The sequence below is a fragment of the Quercus robur genome, chromosome 3 (assembly GCF_932294415.1).
Source record: "Quercus robur chromosome 3, dhQueRobu3.1, whole genome shotgun sequence".
Lineage (NCBI taxonomy): Eukaryota > Viridiplantae > Streptophyta > Magnoliopsida > Fagales > Fagaceae > Quercus > Quercus robur.
In genome coordinates, this window is record NC_065536.1 from 10,062,733 (window position 1) to 10,086,346 (window position 23,614).

General features: G+C 37.9%; 3 protein-coding genes and 1 pseudogene across 3 annotated transcripts in view; all 4 read right to left on the minus strand.

Annotated features, from left to right (window-relative positions):
* Positions 1 to 1,590: 1,590 nt before the first annotated feature.
* Positions 1,591 to 2,854, minus strand: LOC126716992 (protein SRC2 homolog). Its single transcript, XM_050418127.1, has one exon. The coding sequence runs from the start codon at positions 2,667 to 2,669 to the stop codon at positions 1,746 to 1,748; it is 924 nt and encodes a 307-aa protein (XP_050274084.1). The 5' UTR covers positions 2,670 to 2,854; the 3' UTR covers positions 1,591 to 1,745.
* Positions 2,855 to 5,108: 2,254 nt separating this feature from the next.
* Positions 5,109 to 11,099, minus strand: LOC126716993 (PWWP domain-containing protein 1-like). The gene is made up of 2 exons (XM_050418128.1): positions 9,833 to 11,099; positions 5,109 to 8,040 (listed from the first exon to the last, which is right to left on the minus strand). Exons 1-2 carry the CDS (start codon positions 10,848 to 10,850, stop codon positions 5,567 to 5,569), a joined length of 3,492 nt encoding a protein of 1,163 aa, XP_050274085.1. The 5' UTR covers positions 10,851 to 11,099; the 3' UTR covers positions 5,109 to 5,566.
* Positions 11,100 to 15,463: 4,364 nt separating this feature from the next.
* Positions 15,464 to 23,614, minus strand: part of LOC126716994 (probable receptor-like protein kinase At5g24010) — an 80,983-nt pseudogene continuing 72,832 nt past the window's right edge.
* The window catches only part of LOC126716995 (probable receptor-like protein kinase At5g59700), a 40,762-nt gene continuing 32,611 nt past the window's right edge, over positions 15,464 to 23,614 (minus strand). The window contains exon 2 of the mRNA XM_050418129.1: positions 15,464 to 15,552. The gene's annotated coding sequence lies outside the window, so the exon portion shown is untranslated. The remainder of the gene's footprint in view (positions 15,553 to 23,614) is intronic.

Here is a 23,614-nt window from a genome sequence, read left to right on the forward strand (position 1 = left end):
ACCGAATTTGAAGTTTACACAATCATCAAGGGATGCCAAACACATAAAAATACAACCCCAAATCGAATAAATGCTCTCCACACCAGCCTTAAAGTTCTGTCTAAGCATCATTACACCTAAATGATCAAAAGAGGAATAGGCAGCGACATCCACTAATGGTGGTGACTGGTGACTCTTCAGTTGAGGAATATAGGCAACAAGATCCACTATTGGTAGTGAGGACTTTCACCTTTGTCCAACCCTTTCTTGGTTTAATGGCTATAATATGATTGTTCTGAACTAGGATGTGTGGGGTGGATTTGGTGTTAAAGCAATTGAGGGGCTGAATATGCAGTAATGTGGAAGGGAGGCCATTCTCCTCCTAGAATTGAGAGGCAAATTCAGAGTTGGAATTATCTGTGCTTAGCTTCATTGATCTTTTCTTGAGTACATAAATAGCCAATTCTAAGATGAGATATTCTCATCACAATCTAATCCTAAAACATAGGACCCAACTCCTGTCTAGATGTGAATACAAATTGAAAATAACAAACTGAATATATTTGAAAAGAAAAAAAAAATGCAATCCTGATCCGCAAATACTGCTACCATCACTATCCATCATGGGTATATCCTTCAAATCCTATCATATCTTTTTTTTTTTTTTTAATTACTACAGTACTATTAGGATTAGGAGTTTATACCTTCAATTTTTTATTTCTAAAAAAATATTAGGAGTATCACCTCTCCCTATCATTAATGTCAAAATAGTGAAAATCTAAATCACTCCTTTAATAGTAATACTAATTGTTAGCACCAACTCAAACCAGAGTGATATTCTAAAACCAATTTTAAGGTCCCCTCCTTTCCCCATCTTGCATGCCAGTAAATATTCCAAACACAATGAGTTGACAATCACCCCTAAGCAATCAAGAATTCAAGTAGACAAAAGAACTCAAGGAATTTGGTAAAAAAAAAAAACTCATGATATTCCCACAGCAAAACTTGACTATGGATACAGAACACAAGGAAGATTTAGAATTAGCCATGCCTACTTGAATTGAATTGGCAAAGGTGACGTGATTTGAATAGAATTGTCCTGAGACAAAGCCTTTCGTTTCCCAACCCCCAACTCACCCCCGATTCACATCACACCCAGAAAAGAGAAACAAATACCCAATATTAATGAAAAAACCAACAAAACCCAATATCCCCTCCATGAGGTTTTTACCATTTTATAGGGTGAGAAACTAGATAATCATGCTTCCCAGATCAAGGATTCAATAGCAAACACTAAATTAAAAAAAAGCATTAAAATTTGCAACATGAATGAATAGTGTGCAAAAGCAAAACCAATCCAACTAAAATCTAAATTTGAGAAAAAAAAAACTATAAATATTCCCCATCAAAGCTTGAGAGAAATTCAAATAACTATCATAAACCCTACAAATTCCAATAGTTTTCCATGAATTTGTTAACAATTTAGGGTGAGAACTAGATAATAATGTTCCCCTTCACAAATCAGATCAGGGATTCAATAGCCAACACATGATTTAAGAAAAAAAAAAACCAAAATCTATGTACAATAACCAAATCATCTAAAAAACAAAATACAGATTTAAATCCGGCAATTTATTTAGTACGATATCAAATCCTCATACTGCCATTTACATTTCACAGCCAGCATATCTACCTAGACGAAACTGAACCCAAAAACATCAAAAATCAAGAATCAAAATCAAACCCCAAGAACCCACCCTAAGAATTTAGAAATCACCACCAGCATCATCAAACCCAGCATCATATCCAGAATCATAAGCGCCCATCTCAGACACGTCAGAGATCATATCTCCAACCAGCAACCCACCAAGCAATCCAGCTCCTAGTCCCAACGCCATCTTCCCACCGCTGCCACCACTCTTCTTAGGCGGCTTGGCGCCATACCCGCCGTACCCGGCTTGCGGATACGGGGCCGGTTGGTGAGGATACTGCGGGTAACCACCGTTATAAGCCGGTTGAGGTGGGTACCCACCATACATAGGCGGTGGGGGATACCCGCCTTGTGGTGGGTACCCACCGTGAGGCGGCGGCTGGTGCGCGTACGGATAAGCAGCCGCCACCGTGCCAGCAGCCAGCATTCCCGGTGGAGGGTACGCGGGAGCAGGGCCACCGCTAGGCCCCGCCGCCCCGTATCCTACCGGATACGCGGTAACAGGCGTGTCCGTGTCCGCGTTCTTTGCCTTCTGTTGAGTCGCGGTGAACTTTTCGCCAAACTTGTACGTGAAATCCAACACACCTTTGGCTTTTCCAGATGGGGTTCTGACGCTGTAGCTCGCGCGCCTCTCGTCCTTCGATTCCTCGCCGTAGCTCTCGAGGAGCTCTTTGATGGGCACGTGGACTTCGCCGACTTCTTTGTCGCCGGCGAGTTTCTTCTCCGCCTTGATCTTCACCACGAGCGCGAGGCGGTTCTGCTCCGCCGCGTTGATGTCTATTGTGAATTTCATGGGGAAATTCCACTTGGGGTTCGGGCCGCAGTCCTTGTCGATGTGCGTTTTCTGCTGACTGGTATTGTTGTTGAAGTAGTCGCCGTGGATCGAAACGACGGCGTACAGGTCCATCTTGGAGAAAAGATTCAAGTCCTTCAAGTCCTTGGCCGAATTCAACGTGATATCCAAAGGCCTGCACTCCATTCTTGAAGTTTTCTCGGATCAAAGAAGAACAAAGAAAATTTGGATATGAAAAAAATATAAAAGGAGGTGTTTTTTGTTGTGACGAAAGAAAATTAAGAAATTGTTGTTGTTGTTGGTTGTATGGGAATTTGGATGAGAATTGGCTATATATAGTGAGAGAGAGACGAGTGAGGAAAGAGATGTGAAATTTCGGGAGGTATCGTGACCGTGTGAAAACCGAATAGAGGTATTTATGGAGGTGACGACAAGACTGTTACTCTTCTGTTCTAGATAAGAATCCAAATTTAAATAATATATATAAAATTAAATTGTGAAAAAAAAAATATTAATACCACAACTATTAGGCAATTTTTGCTGCAACTCTGGTTAAGTGGTGAGTTATGATTGGTGTTATCGTGGATTTATGTGAATTTATTATTTTTTCTCGACCACTTATAATGAGTCATGTAATAAATTTTGATAAAAATTGGGTAAAGAATTGTGATCTTAGCTTCTTCTTTTTTTAATATACGCGTTTTGAATTAAGTTGTGTAATAGTATTTGGAAGACCAGAGGTTTGGATCAATTTTGACACTTAGATAGAGTTATTAAGGAATTAGGAGTTAAGTCACAATAAATATTTGAGTTTTTGGTTAATGCTTTAAAAGATTTCTTTTTCATGAAAAATCTTGATATTTCTAGGGGGTGAGAAAAGATGATTTTTATTTAATATTTTTTTCCCCTTTCTTTTTGGGATGTTTCCTTTCCTTAGGGTGTGAGGTAATCTTTATTGCCGTGTATGTTAGAAGACGTGTTTTTTGCGTGTTACTGGCCCTTTTATTTCGTTGGAAGTTATATACTATAGTAAAATCATAAAATTGACCTGATACATTACCATTTATAACTTTTCTTATCTCAGCGGTTTAGGTAAAATATTAAATTTTACTTTTCTCCACCACAAATAAAAAAAAAAAAAAAAAAAAAAAAATTGTTAAACTTTTACTTTTGAATCTTAGCATTTTTGTACAGTATAATAAAGAAAATTCTTTTTCTTTCACCACTTACCATGTCGACAGCCTTGTGTGTAATTTAATTAGTTGGCATCATTCAACCTCTATCTCTCCATTATTGAATTATTATATATTTGAAAAAAGCACAATAATTAACTATAAAATCATTAAAAGAAAACAATATGCATTGTGCAAGTTAGGTGGGTATATAGAAACCCTTTCTTCTTCTCCTTTTCCCCTTATTTTTTCTTTTAAAGTAATTAGAGGTTAAAAAAAACATTTTTTTAGTTCTTTGTTTGGGTTTAGATGAACTTATTTTAATCAATTTATTTTGTTTATAGTGTAGAAATTTAGCAAAACCTTGAAAAATGTAACATAAATTTCATAATCTTTTTTCAATAATTGTTGGCATGATGTGTTTATAATGAACTCGTGCAAAATGATATTACTCAAATCAAAATTTATCATCAAGTTATGAAGAATTGTGTATCATTAACATTGCTATTTTACTCTCATAGGAATATTTGGATGGTGAGCTCATTGGTTGGAGCAAAATAAATCTAGAAATTTTAAGTTAAATCTATTACATTATTGATCCATAAGAGTTTTTAAGAATATATTTTCGAGTGTCTCATAAATAAAGATCGGAAAAGTTTAATTAGACACCACTCCACTATTATTTACTATTAAAAAGTCATTGCTTCATTTATTCCCAAAAAAAAAAAAAAAAAAGTCATTGCTTCATGTATACTCTTTTATATGAGTGTCAAGGTAAAAATCATGTGACGTCTCATTCAGCGTGGTATCTAACGTTAGTTACGTGGGGCTAGTTGGTATAGGAAAAAGGCATTTAGGTTTTCAACTAACAAGTCATGGCTAACGAGCATTAGACATTTTTTTTCAGTGGCTTTTGGAAAGGGACTTTCATGGAATGGAATGTCGAAGAGTTACAGTGGACTCTGATTCAGCCGTTGAGTTTTAACGTATAATGACGACGAATTGACGCACATATTCCTCCCAAGAACATGCGAAAGCGATTGATAGACAGACACACAGTGGCAGACTTTAGAAATTGGAACATACTTTTTGGGAAGAATTCCACTACGTATCAACTACGGGTCCAAACTTTGTCAGTGATTTTCTAAGTAGGCTTGTTTAACTGGGCTCGTGAAGCCTATATTGAAGCTTAGTTCCAACATGTGGGTAGGCATTTATTGTCTTAAAAATATTCATTTTTTTTTTTTTTTGAGAATTAAATATTCATTCTTTAGAAAAACAAATTTGATTTCCAAAACCCAATATCTTCAGAGCTACAATTGGGTGCAAATTCCGAAATGACCTCAATAACTATACCAATAATGCACTAAAATCTCACGGGCACGAAGAAAAAGTTCAAAAGCTTGCTCGCAGAACCCCAACGCAAGGTAGATGCAAGTGTTGTTGCACCATGTTAAGGCAATGCCCACCATGCAAAATGTATGAGCAAATTTCCATCACTATTTGAGTTTAAAACAAAGCTAATAAAAAAAAAAAAAAAAACTGAAATGCCGTGAGCAGATATTCTAAGGCCCACACCTCATATGTCAACAATAAATATGGAAAAAAAAAAAAAAGACAACACAAAGATGCCACTATCAATATCAGTACATTTGGGGTATCCACCATTCGAATTACATCATCTATAAGCCCAAGATACGCTCTTGAATTTGGCCTCTTCAATAAGACCCCACGTTTCTTTTGGTACCAATTGCTGCACTCTCCCATGGCCAGGAGCGATCAATAATGTAAGTAGCTTTTGGAGTGTAATAATGCAGCCCTCTCAACGTGAAATTTTTGCCCGCATATTTCATGCTATAATCCATGTTATCCATTTTTTGATGATGATGGGATATTTTTATACCAGTTTCATCAAAGAGGGTGGTAAGGCACATAGCCTAACAAGCCCGTCACATTGGTGACAACGTCATTGCACCTCGTCAAAAGGCTAAGGAACTGTTGTGAGATGTCAACTGTGTTTGCATTGGGTGGTGCAGTGGGAGTGTTAATAATAAGATTGTGACTATTTCTGGGTGGTGCTGCTGCTGTTTCTGAATGATGCATATTATTATGTGGGACTTTAGCATATTGAGGAGGAGGAGGAGGAAGAGGAAGAATAGGCGTTGGAGATGGAGGAATGACCTTTTGAAAGTTCTTACTATTAAAATCCATTGCAACAGAAGAAGAAGGTGCACCACCATCTGCATTACTAGCATTGTTGTTGAAGTTGTTTCTATTACCAACCATCAATTGCTCTGCCCTACTACTTTCTTCCCCACCCAACATGAATTTTACACGCGGGGTACCTTTACTACTACCACCACCAACACCACCAGTTACCTGCCCTGACTCGTCACCGGACACCTTCTTCAAACATGATTTGAGCTGGACTGCTGGCTTTAGAGGAGACTGGTTTACAAGCGCTGATACTGGTCTTTGTACAGCTGCTGCAGGATCCTTCACCCGTGGGGTCTCATTGGAATTGTCATCTCCTCGGACCTTGCCAGATTCAGTACCTTCAGGTGCGCCACCTCCCAATTCCCGAATGTGGCACCTCACATTCACGTTGCCAAATAAGGAATTGTTTGCAACCGCATATTTGTAGGCTGCTTCAGCATCAAGCTTGTGCAGGAACACAACACGGCATGTGGAGGACTTCCAAAAGACACGGAGACCTGACTGATCTATCGGCCCAAAACGAGCAAACCTTGCCTTCAACTCTGCAACAGATGGAAGGGATGTAAAGGGAGGGAACTTCATCACCAGCATGGTGGGGTCAACTGTCTTAGTTGGAGGTTCCACTTTCTTCACAGGATCCGGTCTGGAAGACTTTGGTGGGGCTGGCGCCACTGATTCTCTTCCCTCTCCCCGCTGACTTTCAGGCATTTTTTGACCCGCCTTCTTTTCAGCAGCCAATGATTTCAAAGCATTGATCTTCTTTACCCTTTTTGCTGCAATTTCTTCTTGACGATCAGAAGGGCCACGTTTCCGCCCAGCTCTTGTTGGATCATCAGGTCTGACTATAGATTTTACTGGCTTTGAGGATGGCAAATCCCTGACATGCTCACCAGTAGAATTGTCAGAGGCACCAACACCAGATGAATATTTTGTGGGACGAACTTCAACAGATTCAGTCTCTGTTGGTGGTGACATTGCCAAGCTTTTCTGGTAAACAAGGGACCGGAATCTCAAAAAGAACTGTCGTACAATTGCAGGGCTGTTTCTTTCCACAGCATGAAAAGGATCAAGCGCAAGGGCCTGCAGATCACTCAATAGTTGTGGAAGTTCAATTTCAGCATTTCCCATTCCAACTGTTGGAAGAGTCCCAACAGATTCCAATGAGGAGTTACTTCCACCAGCATTTTTCTTCTGTTGTTCTACCCGAACATCATCCCTCAGAGCCAAACCAATCTGGGTGGATTTTCCTGCTAATTTCCCCACTGAGGTCCCCACTTTTCCAGTAGCCAAACGTTTCTGTTGATGTTCAGAGCTCATTTCTGTACCAGCATCTTTCCTCTTTTTCTTCTTCTTCTCCCCCATAACAGAGTTCTCAGAGTTTAAGTCCCCAGTAGTTCTTTTAATAATTTTTGCCTTCTTCTTGACTCCACCATCAGTACTCATGCCACTTGAACGCTTTGCATCAATTGATATAGAATCTACAACACTACGACCATCCTTAACTTGATCCAATGCATGGTCCTCTTCAGGTCTCGCTGGAAAGGTCAGCTCAGATGGTTGAGAACTTTCGTATGGTTTTGACATTTTTGCCTCACCTTCCTGATGAAGAGATAGCGATGCACCATCTTTTACATGTGGGGATGCCCCCTCCCCTGACAAATCAGACCAGCCCGTGCTTGTGGGACCCACAGATTCACCTGGTCCTGACCTCTCTTTCATCTCCTGCAGAGAACCCTTCCCCTTATCAAGAGCGGGCTTCGTATCAAAAGAAATATTTTGCTGGCCAAGAGTACTGCTGTATGCTGCAGCCAGGTCTACAGATACAACTTCTTTTCCAGGTCCATCTAAACTTGGGGTTACACCATCCTTGCTGGTAAATGCTGCCTCTTCATCTTTTGCAGGAATCTGCTTTACAGGGACTGCTGGAACCCTCTTTTGCAAGACAAAATCCCCAGCTGCAGTCTTTACAGAACCATCCATGTAAACAGATGGGGCAGAGGAACTTGCCTGTCCTGGGGTAATTGGATGGGTCTTCAAGTTAATGGATTCATCTCTCCGCTTGAAAAGGTATCTGTCTTTCTTTGACTGGTCCTTGATTTTCATAGCTTTTGCAGAGCTCTTCCCACCTCCAAGAGCTTCAGCAATCACCAGTGGACCGCTCAAAGGCGCTGGAGAAGGCAACAAACCAATCAGAAAACAAATAATGTAAAGTGCTCATATGAAGTGATTAATTTGTATGGCAGGGATGCAATTGGACATTACTCTCATGCAAAATGAATGCCAATCACAGGGAGGGGCTTGAGAAACATGAGGATACAATCTACAAGTTTGGCAAGTAAAATTGGTATGCCAAGAGAAAGTCAGAAAGGCCTCATCAATTCTTTATTAATGTATAATGGTATAAACGGAAACCAAATTAAGTGAAAATGCTTGGTTATTAAACACATAATGGACCAAATATCAGAATCAGTGGCCTAATTTTGGAAGAAAAATAGGGTAAAATTATATTGGGAAATTTGATATGAGGGATTTGCTAAAAGTACAGAAGTAAAAAGACCTGCAGTATTTGCTTTGTACGGTAAGATTTCTTTTTTAATATTTTCTTTTTTATTTTGGATAATGTAAAATTCTTTAAAACACTATTCTCATAAATTAGAAGTATACAACAGAATAGTGAGGGGGAACAAACTAAGATTACAAAGTGATCCATCATACATTTCTATGAAATAAAAGCACATGGGCACTACAAGTTTTTGAAAATAGAAAACAAAAACTGTTACCAAACATAACCTAACATTTTCAGCAGCAAATAGATCATAAGGCACCAATTGAATGCCACAAAAATCAACAGAAGACACCTAACATAGACTTAGAAATTCTAATAAAGCAACCAAAGCTTTCTACGTAATTATTTGCAAAAAGACCATCCGTAGTCCAAATCAACCTCCATTCCAAATTTCAAACAAATTTATAATCAGTTACCACCCTCAATCATTGAGCAATAGCTCTCATGGATGATTTGAATAAATCCCAAAATCATCTCCTCAATCTTTAAAAGGAGCGCTTTGCTCCAATGCATGGGTCAAACTAACACAGAATGTCAATATATTACCACGTCAAACTTATGAGAGTTTATTTATTAAAAAGGATCTCACACATGCCCAACACTGCTTGGAATACCAGTGTACTATCAAACTGATTCAGTACAATGTGTATGTTATTTTCCTTCATCAGCTTCTTGGAAATTGGAAATTGGAAATTGCGACCCAATTTCTCCAAGCCATCAAGATTGAAATTCAAAAAGGTTTTCTTTCCAACTTTCAGTGTAGTCACATTGACTCATTAAGAAGCCAATTTAAATATGACATCTATGAGACAGTACTTTGTTGGGCTCTTAAGAATCCATTACAACCCATATTATCAATTCTGAAACAAAAGAAAGGGGGATTGGTTCCTTCTCCTGTAGGAATTCAACTGCCTGTTGTTCTTAGGAAATCCATTGTGAATTTCATTTTTTCCAATCTCTAATCATACAATTTTTTTATTTTTTTATTTTTTACTAATTCATTTGCAATAAGTGAAGTCTAACAAAAATACCAGAAAAACGAGAGCCCACTATCTCAATCACTAATTCATTTAAGGTTTCACCTTTTTGTAAATCTTAAATTTTCTATCTTTTTGGAGTGGTTGGATGAACGAGAATCATGTGACATCACGTTTAAAAATCGTCATTAATAATTAAAATATTTGAACTAGCTACCATCATCCAATGAGCACTGCATACTGAGAGAAACTATCAGGAACAAAAAAGATAGCAACTTTGATATTATTTTTGTAATACATTCTACCAAACTGATCGATGTTAAAATAAACAGATTTCGATATAAGAGCATGCAATGTGGGTGCAACGAATAATCAAAATAACTACCAAGTATGAGGGAAAACGCATGAAATTTATACCTCGAGGCCGGTCTAAATTAACCGGTTCACGGGGTGGGCGTCCTGCACCTCCTGCCGGGACCCCAAATGCCTGAGCATAGGTCTCATCAAACTCCTCAAACAGAGCCTTCCGCAACGCGAACACAGTAGCCTTATTCTTGACAAAAATAATGTTTTTCGGGTCACCTCCTCTTGGCATCAAAGCTAACTGCTTTACAAAGGCAAGAAACTCGCTCGGCTTAAAACCATCTCTCGCCTTCTTAATCTGATTCACCGAATAAACCCCCCGGGGCTCATAATCCGGCACATCCACCTCAAAATACCCTTGAACTTCCGTGCCCCGGAAATTAAACGCGCTCCTACATTTACAAACCACACCAAGACCACGCCGTCTACTCATCTCATCCACAGCCTCCTCCACGGCCTTAATGAAGTTCCTCGAATTCGTTTGCCGCGATTTCTCAGCGAAGTATTGATCAAATGGGATGAGTTCAGCCGGGTCGAACCACCCATAACTACTATCACCGAAGAATGCCACCAATACGTAGCCTTCTCTACGACTTCGACGCACGGAAGGCGAAGCGAAAGCTTCATTGAATATATGCCCAGGCCACCATGGGTGGGATTTCACTTTCCCCCAAACCATGTCACCGACTTCAAACCCAAAACTCAGTGCCCTTGACATTCCTGAAACCCCACTCTTCTCATTTGCTACGTACTCGTCGAATTCGGATAACAACGAATTGTACTCAAAGGCCTTACCTTTCTCATTTCTCTCGTCAAAAACCCTAGCTTCCTCCTCTTCATCTTCGTCGTCTTCAGAAGCCCTAACCCTAGCCTCCTCGGATCTCGCGCTTTCAGGAGCTTCCGAATCGAGCTCCATCGATGAAACCCTAGCCTCGTCAGAAACCGCTCCTATATCCAAGCCATCGGCACCGCCAACGCCGCCTTCTTCTTCCAAAACCCTAGCCGCCGGTTTCGCTTCGGACTCCTCGATCAAATCTGAATTCCTATTGTAATCGGAGGAACCTCTGTTCATTGGAGGAGCACGGGGCTCAAAGCCGTGACCTCCGAAACCCTAAGAGAACGAAACGCTTCGAGGCTCGAATGAGAGTAAGCGTACCTTCTCGCATACCTTCTAGTCAGTGAGCATTCATTGCCGAGAAAATGAGAGAGAAAGTGTGCGAATCTACGAAAATCAAAAACCCTAGAGAGAGAGAGAGAAGAGAGATGTTTGGATATCGAGAAAATCTCTAGGATTGTGATTTTCTTTATGGGCTTCGAGAAAAATCCATGGGCCTTACTCTTATTTTGGGTTTTATAGAATACATAAACAGTTACTAGTGAGTGTTTACGGGGGCCTCTTATGTGCTGACACGTTGTAAATATGAGCGTTTTTAATTTTCATCCAAAAAAATTAAAGATAAACAATATTTTGGCTATAATTTTTTTTCAAACAGTAAATTTTAGTAATCATCTTAGTGTTTTTTTTTTTTTTTTTTGCTTTCAGCGTTATGATTCAGAAAGTGGGTTATGTTTATCAATAATGAAGATTAATGCTCATAAACTTAAATAATTAAACTCAACAAATTCAAAGTAATATTTTGTGTCTTATAATTAACTAAGATGATATTTGCAAAAAAGAAAAAGAGGTTGAAAATTTGGAGTTAGTATGTGTTTGGATTGCGCATTTGCGCGTCCACGTTTTTTCTTTCTGCATTTTCCTTTTTTTTTTTTTCTTTTTTTTTTTTCCAAGCCGCAGTTGTTGACCAAGTCTTACATGAATAGTGCTTTCGTGCACTGTTCATGGACCCACAAATTACACTTTTCACCAACTTTTTCATTAAAAATGAGTCCCACGGTACTATTCACACATTTAAAAATTATTTTGCTACAGTGTTTTCAGTTTCAGCAACAATAAGTTCAATCCAAACGGACCCTTAGTTTGAGTAATAAATGGAGTGAAACGGCCAAGACATTGACAAGAAAAATGTGGAGTATTTAATGATGGGTCTCATGTAAATGGACTCAAATAGTCTTATTAGTAAGTAGAATTATTTTGATTTTTGAGTTTAAATTCACAAATTTACAAAGTTGGTTCTTAAGATGTCTTGCGGCTAATATTATTGGGATTTCGATGGGATTGAGATTAAGCTATGGTTAAACTTAATTAAGGGAGTGCTTGCTGTCCCCATTGTCCTATTTAGTGTGCTTTGGGACAAGATGAAAATTTCAACTTATTTGAAATTTTAGCTTTTTTTTGCTACTATTCATAAGTCTCATTATACTTTTTGATACTATTCATAAGTCCCACTATACTATTCAGCTAACTTTTACATTTATTTACAGTAATTTTCGCAAAAAAAATTTAAATTTCAGCTAAATAAGTTGTTCCTAAACTTAAAGACTCCTTAAACATTAGTTTTTTAGACCTTAGCATATAGAAGTTTGCTATCTTCATATCCAAACAAAGTCTTTCTACTCATCTATTAGCAAAATATGCTTTAAGCAATGATAACTATTTTGTTTGAATTGAAAAGAGTTTTTATTTTCTAAAACAACTTCTTCTCCACGATATATTTACTGCCTTTATTTCTTAATGAAGTTTTATTCTTTTCATTAATATATATATATATATATATATATATATATATTTATATTGATAATGCTGAAAAACCACCAGTAAGCTACACGGTTCTCACGTACTCGAAACAATACCTGTACAACACAAAAAGAGAAGACCTCGTAGAGAGTACCGGTGTGGTGCTGGCCAAATACCCTCTGAATGTCAAGTTAGAATTTCTCACAACTCTAGAGTGTCAGAGTGGGTAAATTATGCGTACCTTGTTTAATGGGGGTATTGGAGCTTTTATAGTAGTAGAGAGTTGACATCTTTTCCTTGGTTTAGAAGTCTTTTCCTTATAGGAATCCTCATGACCGTATTTCACGGAATCCTTTCCTTGTACGTGGAGCACAAGATACTTCCTTATATACCTATGCGTGGAGGCCAAGTTATGCTAGATCCGTCAGTCTCACATACATCCTTAAGCTTAATGTCGTCGGTTTATTTCTTCTCTTCAAGTTGATGTCGTCAGTCCTAGAGTTGTAGACTCTATGTATATGTTCATGGTTGCAACTCCAACGAGTTAGTCTGGAACGTTTGCCCTATGCTCCAATATTAGTAGGTACATACACAATTTTATCCTTATCATATATATATATATATATATATATATATATATATAAAGAGGTCTTCCACATGATGGTGACCCCTACTCTTTTTTCTATCCAAAAAAAAAAAAAAAACAGTTACCACAAATGATTTGATAGCTTCTCTAAGAGAAATGATAAGGTCCTCATGGTGGACAAGTGATGTGCTCCACCATTCCACTAAAAGACTTCCACTTGTTTAAAATTGTGAAGTTTTAAATAAAAACTAAATACTGACTCAACAATTTTAAATAGGTGGGAGTCTTTTAATGGAATAGTGGACAAATGACATGATCCATCATGAGAACTATATAATTTCTCCTTCTCTAGTAACAACTACCATAACCTTTTTAATATGTTGTGTTGGAGAAAAAAAACAATTATTGCATATTTTATCGCACAATTGTTCTTATCATCTTCACCATTTTGACACAAAATTAAACTCTAATTAAAATTTAATTTAAAATCTAATTGGATTTGAACTATTTGATTTTTATTTTTTACATTCAATAATTTACTTAACACAAAAGTTAAATAGGACACGTGACTCAAAATTGAGAATTTGATTAAAATCTAATTGGATTTTCTCTAGTTTTGACTTTTAATATATATGTGTGCAATCAATTATAAATTGTGTCACCCTAAAATCAAATCCCAACTTCACCATTAATAATAAGTATCAGGATGTTGAAGTTTCAAAAGGAATGATGATGATGATGATGGTTCCAATTGAACAGAAACCTATATATTAGTGTGGTGAGTTTGTTTTTAGTAAGGGAAAACAAGCAAACTCTTCTGGTTTTATATATATATATATATATATATATATATAATATAAAAGGTCTACAATTGTGCATTGGACTATAATCCATCAAACCATATGGTCCTTGATGGATAAAATGTTGTAAAATCTACATTAGCATATTCCACAATGTCTATTGTCGTTTCTATAACTCTATGTGGCATAGTGAAGCTATGGAACCTCACTTTCTTAAATGAGTCATGCAAATAATGTCACCAGCTTTTTCTTTTATTTTTCATGCCACCAATATGAGGACTTGTCTTCATACAATTTTTCACCTTCATGCCATTTCTCTCCAAATTTCTCATACGATTTCTTCTTAATGCTTCATGGATTTGTGTGTTCACACCTTTCTTCTTTTATTTCACAATTGCATGAATTTTTTTTAATACATTATAAGTAATAACTTCTTCTTCTTGTGCTTGAGAGAGAGTATTTGTGAGCTATTGTCTTACAAAAATGGATACTAACAATGCCAAAGCTGAAAACAATTCTAAGCAAGCTGAAAACAATTCTAAGCAAATTTGCTTCTTTCCGATGTCTTCAGACTTCCTCAATGGTTCTTTTTTTTTTAGCATTAAGATATGACATCGTTTGTTTTGATGTAATAGCTTGTAAAACATCAAATTTATATGCTATTTAATTGAAATATTTAGTGGCAATTGTCCTGTGAATTTATTTCAATTCAATTTTATTTCTTAAATTAATGTGATTAGTGCATGACCTCAAAATAATGATCTAACATAACATAATTTTTTCTTCTTTGTAAAAATAACAAAATATTACTAGAACTCATATTATTAATAGCTAAGTAGCTCTTAAAATCTAATGAAGCCATAATTTTTAATTTTTGAATATGGTTTTCCTTCAAACCAGTTTGGAGAATTTCTTTTATCCCAATACCTGACAATTTATAAAACTATTTACTTATATTTTTAAACATATCACAAGACTCATTTAAAAAGTCATGCTAATGGTCTTTTTAAAACCTACGTAGCGTGTTGGAGGAAATTTCAAGTATACTTCTTCCTTAAATTTTTATAGTTCAAAATTTTTTGGAGCCATCAAAACCGTATCATAAGCAGAATCAATAGTCCTCACAATTTTATTTACTTTTTGAATTCTGATCCCTCATTTGTTTTGTATTTGTACCTGGACAATGAAGGGAAGTGAGAGTTGATTCATTCGGTTATGCTATTTGAGATTTCTATTACACATATTAGAAAGACTTTTGAGTAGTGTTTTGTCGTCCAGTCTTTTTGGTGAGCCAAAAACTCTCACAATGGAAAAGCACACACATTTCATTGTGGTGAGCAAAACTCACCATTTCGAATTTCGGTGAAAATAGAAATTTGCTATGCCACTCAACAAAGAGAAAGGAGGGACAACACATGGGAGTTGGTGAGAGAGAGGAGAGACAAGTCGACAACCATAAAATAAATATATATATATATATATATATATATTTTTTTTAAAAGTAGGAGTTATAATTTTCATTTTACAAATAAGATCTCAATTCCCAAGTAATGATGTTCCTAAGATTAGCTAATATATTAGGAACATCATATTTTGACAAGGAAAACCTTAAAGTAAATACAATTGAAAGCTATAAAATAAATCCTTAAAATCTAAGATTCGGATTTTAACAAATAACACAAATTGAAACTCATATTCAGTACTACATCAATAATATTACAATTTTATGGTGATGAGAAGCCACAAACAGAACCTATGAACTATTATGTACCTAAAACTAGTGGAGACCATCTGGCACCATCAATCCTCAACTGGAGCTCAGACTTCACTAGCTGTTGTATTTGAACCATCATCCTCTTTAATCTGCGCATCATCATCCTCCTCAATCAGGGTTCTAGTGGAAGGCAAATGACAAATAACAGGCAACTGTAACTCCAATGAAGTAATTGTTGAACCATCTTCATGTGGCTCTCTGTCAATTGTAATTTCTTGAAGCTGCAATGCATATGTCAAGTCCCATAACACTTCATGCATATCAGGCCTCTCAGCAGCTTTTGCCTTCAGACACTTCTCAGAAATTTCAGCAAACTTTTCCAAAGAACTAGCCTTGATTTTACCAAGCAGCAATGGATCAATAATTTTCTCAAGTTGGCCTTTCCTTTGCCACAGCATCCCCCATTCAGCCAAGCTCGCCTCCTCCCTTAGAAGCGAGTTGTCAACAGCTGGTCTAGCACAAAGAACTTCAAGAAGTACTACTCCAAAAGAGTACACATCAGATTTTTCTGTAAACCGTAGGGTCTTAAAGTATTCTGGATCAAGATAACCAAAGCTGCCCTATACACCCATGGTGAAATGATCTGGATCAGAAAGGCCTGACTTTGAAAGGCCAAAGTCACCAACTTTAGCCACATAATTTTCATTGAGCAAAATGTTTGTTGACTTCACATCATGGTGAATGATCCCTCCAGCTGGGCCAGTGTGTAGATAATGTAGACCCCTTGCTGCACCAATGCAAATTTCAAGTCTTTGCTTCCAAGATAATTCAAATCGCGAAGATGATCTCTCAGGATTGCCATTTGAATGATAGAGCTGATCTCTTAGAGCCCCCTTTTCCATGAACTCATACACCAATATCAATTCAGACCCTTCATCACAGTACCCTATCAAAGAAACAAGATGGCGATGGCGGATTTGAGATAAGATTATGATCTCCGTTTGGAATTCCTTGAGACCCTGCCCATGGCCTGGTTCACTTCTTTTTACAGCCACTTTCATTCCACTCCGAAGAGTTCCTTTATATACTTTCCCAAATCCACCCTCACCAACCAAAAACTTTGCATCGAAGTTCTTAGTTGCATACTTTATCTCAGCAAAAGATATCCTTAGACTGAGGTTTAGATTAGGAGGGAGGGACGCATTAACACTTCTTTCAGTTAACTTCTTGTTATAACTTGTCCCTCCATAAAGAAGCACTGCCGAACTTTGAGCAGACACTCCTTTCCTGCATTTCAAACCCAACACCACTACTATAGTCATAATGACAAATGCCCCACTACTTACAAGAACAATTATTACAGGGGGGCATTTACTTGAGTGGTTCTTGTTTGATTCTTTTATTTTGCATGAGTATTTCTTTGATTCACATTCCTTGGGAATGGAACCTGATTCCTTCATGAACTCCATAATCTCCAACCCATTCAAAAAGGCATAATGCATGGGAGAGTCCTGCCGTGGGACTATACTAACATTTAGAAATCCTGAATCATCTGAGTCAACCACAAAATCAAAGTGAAATGGTGCATCCAACTCATGAGATATTAAATATGGATCAATCCTCTTACTAAAGTTTCTATAGATTGAGAGATTAAACCACAAGTCAGAAGGGAACCACAAGCCATTAGTTGGTTTGGTTACTATGTCACAGAGATGAACCCGAACAAGGTGTGTAGCATTCTTTGTGACAGGAAAACTCCAAGTTAAATTTAAGAAACTGGAATTGCTGCTATTGTCTACATGTAGTAGTCTGGCTGTCTGATACACAAGAGCTGGGGCAATATACTTAGTGACCTGTTCTGGCTCTCCAATATAAGACACATTCGTTGCAGCTTCTGGGGGATTGAATAAGTAACTACCATCTGGTATCCATTTCCTCCACAACTCATCATGTTCAATGATGGGACCTCCAACATTGATTCTATAGATTGTATGTAGAACATGATACTGCAGATCACAGTAATTACCTCCATCTCCTGCAGAAGTAACGCGAGGAGAACAATCAGTGATGAAGCTCTCAGGGGCAAGAAAGACTTCTATGGCGTTTACGAAAGCCAAAGAAGACTCTTGAGAAGGTATGAAGTGGATTCTAAATTCTCCTTCTGCGATGTTCAGCAAGAATTCCTTAATCAATGGAGAACTACTACTATTTCTAAAAGAATTAATGAGAAAAATGATTGTATTGATCGTATCATAATTGTGCTAATTACAGATATATATAGCAATGCTTAAGCAGCTAAAACAAACCCAAAACTAACTTATCTGATCTAACAAACTCCTAACTAACTAACAGAAATGTACAGCTAAGCAAACACGTGCAAGTCATGTGTCTATTAACTATAATTAAAACTACATGTAGCTTTTATTCTTAAACTACATGCCGTTGGTCTCTGCTTCAGCTATACTGCTACTTGGACTTCTGGACTGAGGTGATTCAGCTAGCTCTTCTATTTTCCTTGAATTCTGATACTCCCCCTCAGGATGGACATCATGAGAGTGAATATTGGAGATGCCCATCCTGGTAAGAAGACCAGAAAATTGACTCCAGCTCAAAGCCTTTGTCAACAAATCAGCTATCTGACATTGGGTACGAATGTCCATCAGCTTTATAACTCCTGCCTGCACTTTGTCTCTAACAATGTGACAGTCTATTTCAATGTGTTTTGTACGCTCATGGAATACGGGATTAGTTCCTATGTGAATAGCAGCTTGAGAGTCACTGAACAACAATGCAGCCTGATCATGTTTTATATCCAGATCCTTAAGTAAATATAAGATCCATGTCACTTCACATACTGCAACTGCCATGGCCCTGTACTCTGCTTCTGCCGTGGATCTTGAGACTGTGTTCTGCTTCTTAGACTTCCAAGAAATGAGAGAGTCACCAAGAAACACACAATAACCAGTGATGGATCTTCTAGAATCAGTACATGCAGCCCAATCAGCATCTGCAAATGCTTTGATATGCAAAGAGGATTGAGAAGAAAAGAACAACCCTTGTCCTGAAGTACCCTTAAGATACTGAACCACTCTATAGGCTGCCCTGAGATGAGGCTCTCTAGGCTTAGACATAAATTGACTCAACCTATGTACTAAGTAGGTGATATCAGGCCTAGAAATGGTAAGAAACAGCAGCCTCCCTATCAGTCTTCTGTACATACCAGCATCAGTCAATAACTTGCCTTCATCTTTACTTAACTTGAGATTTGTCTCCATGGGAGTCTTAACAGGTTTACACCCAAGCATTCCCACATCATTGATCACTTCAAGAGCATACTTTCTTTGGCATAAAGAGATGCCTTTCTCAGATCTAGCCACTTCCAAACCCAAGAAGTATTTCAAACTGCCCAGATCCTTCAACTTGAACTCCTTATTTAAGAGAACCTTAAGGTCTGCTACAGATTGAGGATCATTGCTGGCAACAAGTATATCATCAACATATACCAAAAGTGCCATGAAAGAAGCTCCTGAGTGCTTGGTGAACAAAGAATAGTCTGCCTTAGATTGCAGAAAACCATGGTGCAGTAGAGTTGTTGAGAACTTTGAATACCATTGTCTTGAGGCTTGTTTAAGGCCATACAATGATTTGTTCAACTTGCACACAAGCTCCCCCTTGCTGGGCAGGCCTGGAGGAGGACACATATACACTTCTTCATGCAAATCACCATGAAGAAATGCATTGTTAACATCCAATTGATGGAGAGTCCAGCCATGCACAGCAGCCAAAGATAGAAGGAGTTTGACAGTCACCATCTTGGCAACAGGAGAGAATGTCTCAGTATAGTCTAAACCCTCTTGTTGAGTATATCCTTTGGCCACTAACCTTGCTTTGTACCTCTCTACACTACCATCTGACTTGTACTTGATTTTGAACACCCACTTACATCCAACAGCCCTTTTATGTGGAGGCAAAGGAACAAGAGACCAAGTGTTATTAAGTTCTAACGCCTGAATTTCAGCTGCCATGGCAGCATCCCAATTAGGATCACCAACTGCCTGATGGTAAAACTAAGGTTCAGGAATTTGGGAGATACTATTGCAAAAATGAGAATAAGAAGGGGAAAGTTTATGATTAGAAACATAATTGGCAATAGGGTATTTGGTGGAAACAGCATGGCACTTGTAAGCTTGAAGGTAAGCAGGTGGCTTAGAGATTCTAGAAGACTTCCTAGGACCAAGAGTAGTTGGAATAGGACCAGCTGGAAGAGAGGGAAGAGCATGGACAGAATCAGTTGACAAAGAGGAAGAGGAAAGGTCAGGGAGAGGAGTAGTGATGTCATTAGGAACAAAAACAGATAGCTCCTCAGGAAGATCAACAAAATGTTCTTCAAGAATGGTGGAATCAACATGATCAGAGGTATCTAATACAGCAGTAGAATGATGAATAGAATCAGTGATAGGAAGAGGTGGAGCATCAGGAAAACAATCATGAAAGAGGGGATCAGATTGAGATAAGGGAGCAGAAGTAGGAAGAGACTGAAATGGAAACACAGATTCATGGAAAACAACATCTCTAGAAATGAAACAAGATCTGGTTTGCAAGTTTAAAAGTTTATAACCCTTAACCCCAAAAGGATAACCCAAGAAGACACACTTAAGAGCCCTAGGATCAAATTTGCCTCTATTGTGAGAAAGAGTAGAAGCAAAACATAAACAACCAAACACTTTGAGATGGGAGTAATCTGGGAGTTTATTATAAAGAAGCTCAAAAGGGGATTTGTGGTTCAAAAGAGGATAAGGGAGTCTATTGATGAGGTGAACAGCAGTGAGGATACAATCACCCCAATAAGCAATAGGGATATTTGATTGAAGTCTTAAGGCTCTAGCAACACATAGTATATGCTGATGCTTTCTCTCCACAACAGAGTTTTGTTGTGGAGTAGCAACACAGCTGTGCTGATGAATGATACCATGAAGTTTGAAAAATTCATTCATTTGAAATTCAAGTCCATTGTCAGTCCTAAAGACTTTAATAGACTTACCAAATTGAGTCTTAATCATGGTATAAAAGGACTGTAATAAGGACCTGGTTTCAGACTTGGATTTCATGAGATATACCCAAGTTGATCTAGTGCAATCATCAACAATGGTGAGAAAATACTTGTGACCTGCAACAGTAGGAACCACATAGGGACCCCATATGTCACAATGTATCAAATCAAAGGGAAATTCAGATATATGATTATGGAATGGAAAAGAAAGTCTTTTATGCTTGGCTAGAGGACAAATATCACAGATTTTATTAGAGACAGAATTGAGATCAGGAAGTACATTTTTCAAAACAGAAATCTTAGCATCAGAGGGATGCCCAAGTCTAGAATGCCATACAGAAAATGGAACTTTGACAGTATTGACAACATGAGATTTATTTGGACTAAAAATGGAATGAAAAACAGAATTGAAAACAGAATGAAAACTTGGAATAGCCTGGGACTGAGTTGGAATGGCACAAGTATCAGAGGGGCTATGTTGAAGAAGGTACAACCCATCATGAACTTCACCCACACCAATCGTCCTCCAGCATTTCAGGTCCTGAATGAAACAGAAGGTAGACAAGAAAATGAGACAACAATGCATTTTCTTGGTGAGCTGACTAACTGATAATAGGTTGAATGAGAAGGATGGGACACAAAGCACATTGGTTAAGACAAGATTTTCAGAAAGGCATATAGAACCAATATGAGTTACCAAAGCAGTTTCACCATTAGGAAGAGCAACCACACAATTAACAGCAGTAAAATCAGTCAACAGATTAACAGAATACACTATATGGTCTGTTGCTCCAGTATCAATAACCCAAACATTACCACCAAAAGCAGTTCTATGTGTGATTTGGGTAGAAAAAACTGAATGCCTCAAATTTGAACACGTATGATTAAATGTACCTGCCATGGTGAAAGCATCTATGCCACTGGAAGAGGAAGATGCAGATGAATTAGGCTTGATCACACTGTTAGCCATGTGTGCTTCCTTATTCCCCATATTGAACTGAGCTTCCTTGCCACCAGAATGAAGATGAGCAGCTTGCATTTGAGTCCCCAACATAGTCAAAAATTGTTGACATTGCTCTTGAGAAAAAGGGAAATTAGCAGAGGTATGATCATCATCTGCATAAGTCTCTTGAACATTTACTTGATTCACCCTAAAATTCTTGCCTTTAGGCTTAAAACCTGGAGGAAAGCCATGTAGTTTGAAGCATTTTTCCATGACATGCCCAAGCTTCCCACAGTGAGTGCATATAGGTCTGTCTCTACCTTTGGAATTCTTTCCTCCAAAAACACCAGAATTAGCAAAGAAGGCAGGAAAATTAGGGAAATTAGGATTGGAGTAAACATCAGATCCTTTCACTGCAAGAGTGGTAGACTCTATGTGAGCAGAATTTCCAATCCCTACACTCCTCTGCCTCTCTTCTTGAATCAATAAAGAATAAGCTTTGTTGACGGTTGGCAATGGTTCCATCAATAGGATCTGACCTTTGATCTGAGAATATGACTCGTTGAGTCCCATCAGAAATTGCATGACTGAGTCTTGGAGACGAAGCTCTTCAATCTTCTGAGGCAGATTGCATGTACACTTCCCACAAGAACAGGTAGGAGTAGGCCTAAAATTCTGGAGTTGATCCCAGAAAAGCTTCAATTGAGTGAAATAGTTGGTGATTGAAGAATCACCTTGACACATTGAAGCTATATCTTTCTGAAGCTGGAAAATCCTAGGTCCATTCCCTTGAGAATGTGTATCCCTGAGGTCATTCCAGATTTCCAGAGCAGTATCCCTGTAGGTGATGCTCACTCGAATCTGAGGTGACACAGCCTTCATCAACCAAGAACCTACCATGTTATCACATCGAATCCAAGCATCAACAGCTGCTGGAGTTTTTATCAATGGCGAAGAGAGAGTGATACTACCATTGACAAAACCAAACTTATTCTTAGCAACCAATGCTTTTCTCATTGATCGAACCCAAGCATGATAGTTCTCACCAATCAATGGTTCGGACACAAGCATGGCTCCAGGACTCTCAGCGTGATGAAGAAACAGAGGATTTGAGATATCCTCTACAAGTGCAGGATCTTGCACAGAGGAAGAAGATGAAGTATTCGTTGCTTCCGCCATTGACGAAGCTTCAAGACTCTCAAGAACAAACCCTAGGAATTTTGGGAGAAAATAGAGCAAGAAGGCTCTGATACCATAAAAGAATTAATGAGAAAAATGATTGTATTGATCGTATCATAATTGTGCTAATTACAGATATATATAGCAATGCTTAAGCAGCTAAAACAAACCCAAAACTAACTTATCTAATCTAACAAACTCCTAACTAACTAACAGAAATGTACAGCTAAGCAAACACGTGCAAGTCATGTGTCTATTAACTATAATTAAAACTACATGTAGCTTTTATTCTTAAACTACATGCCGTTGGTCTCTGCTTCAGCTATACTGCTACTTGGACTTCTGGACTGAGGTGATTCAGCTAGCTCTTCTATTTTCCTTGAATTCTGATAATTTCGGATGCTGAAATTGTTTAAAAGTAAAAACCCAGAAGCCGAAACATTGAATAGAGCATCAGATAGATTAGCAGGTGACAAGAAAACAAAGAAATGAAGGCGTACCAAGTATGTACCATTCTGGTTGATTTCAAATTTATATGAACATGGCTCCCTGTAAACTCTTGCTGTTTGATAGAGAAGTGGAGTCCCTATTGATGAGTTGCTGCTCATGACATGTTCACTTTCTCCAGTTGAGAATGAACAGGAATTTTGGTCACCAACAAAGACCCTGCTATCATTGATGGTGGTGTTGAAACTTGCTCCACAGTTGATGAAATACTTATCAGGAACAGTGTAAGCTAATGCGAGCAGGACAAGTGCAAAGAAATGGAGAAGTAAGAGAAGAGAGAGTCGGAAGAGAATCTTATGAGAGAGAAACATTCTTATGGAGTTTTTGTGAGAGTAGTTGATTTTACAGTGGTTATCGTTATCTGAGGTCCTGAGGATGATATTAGCTTGGTGATTTTTTTTTTTTTGAGAAGAATTCAAATT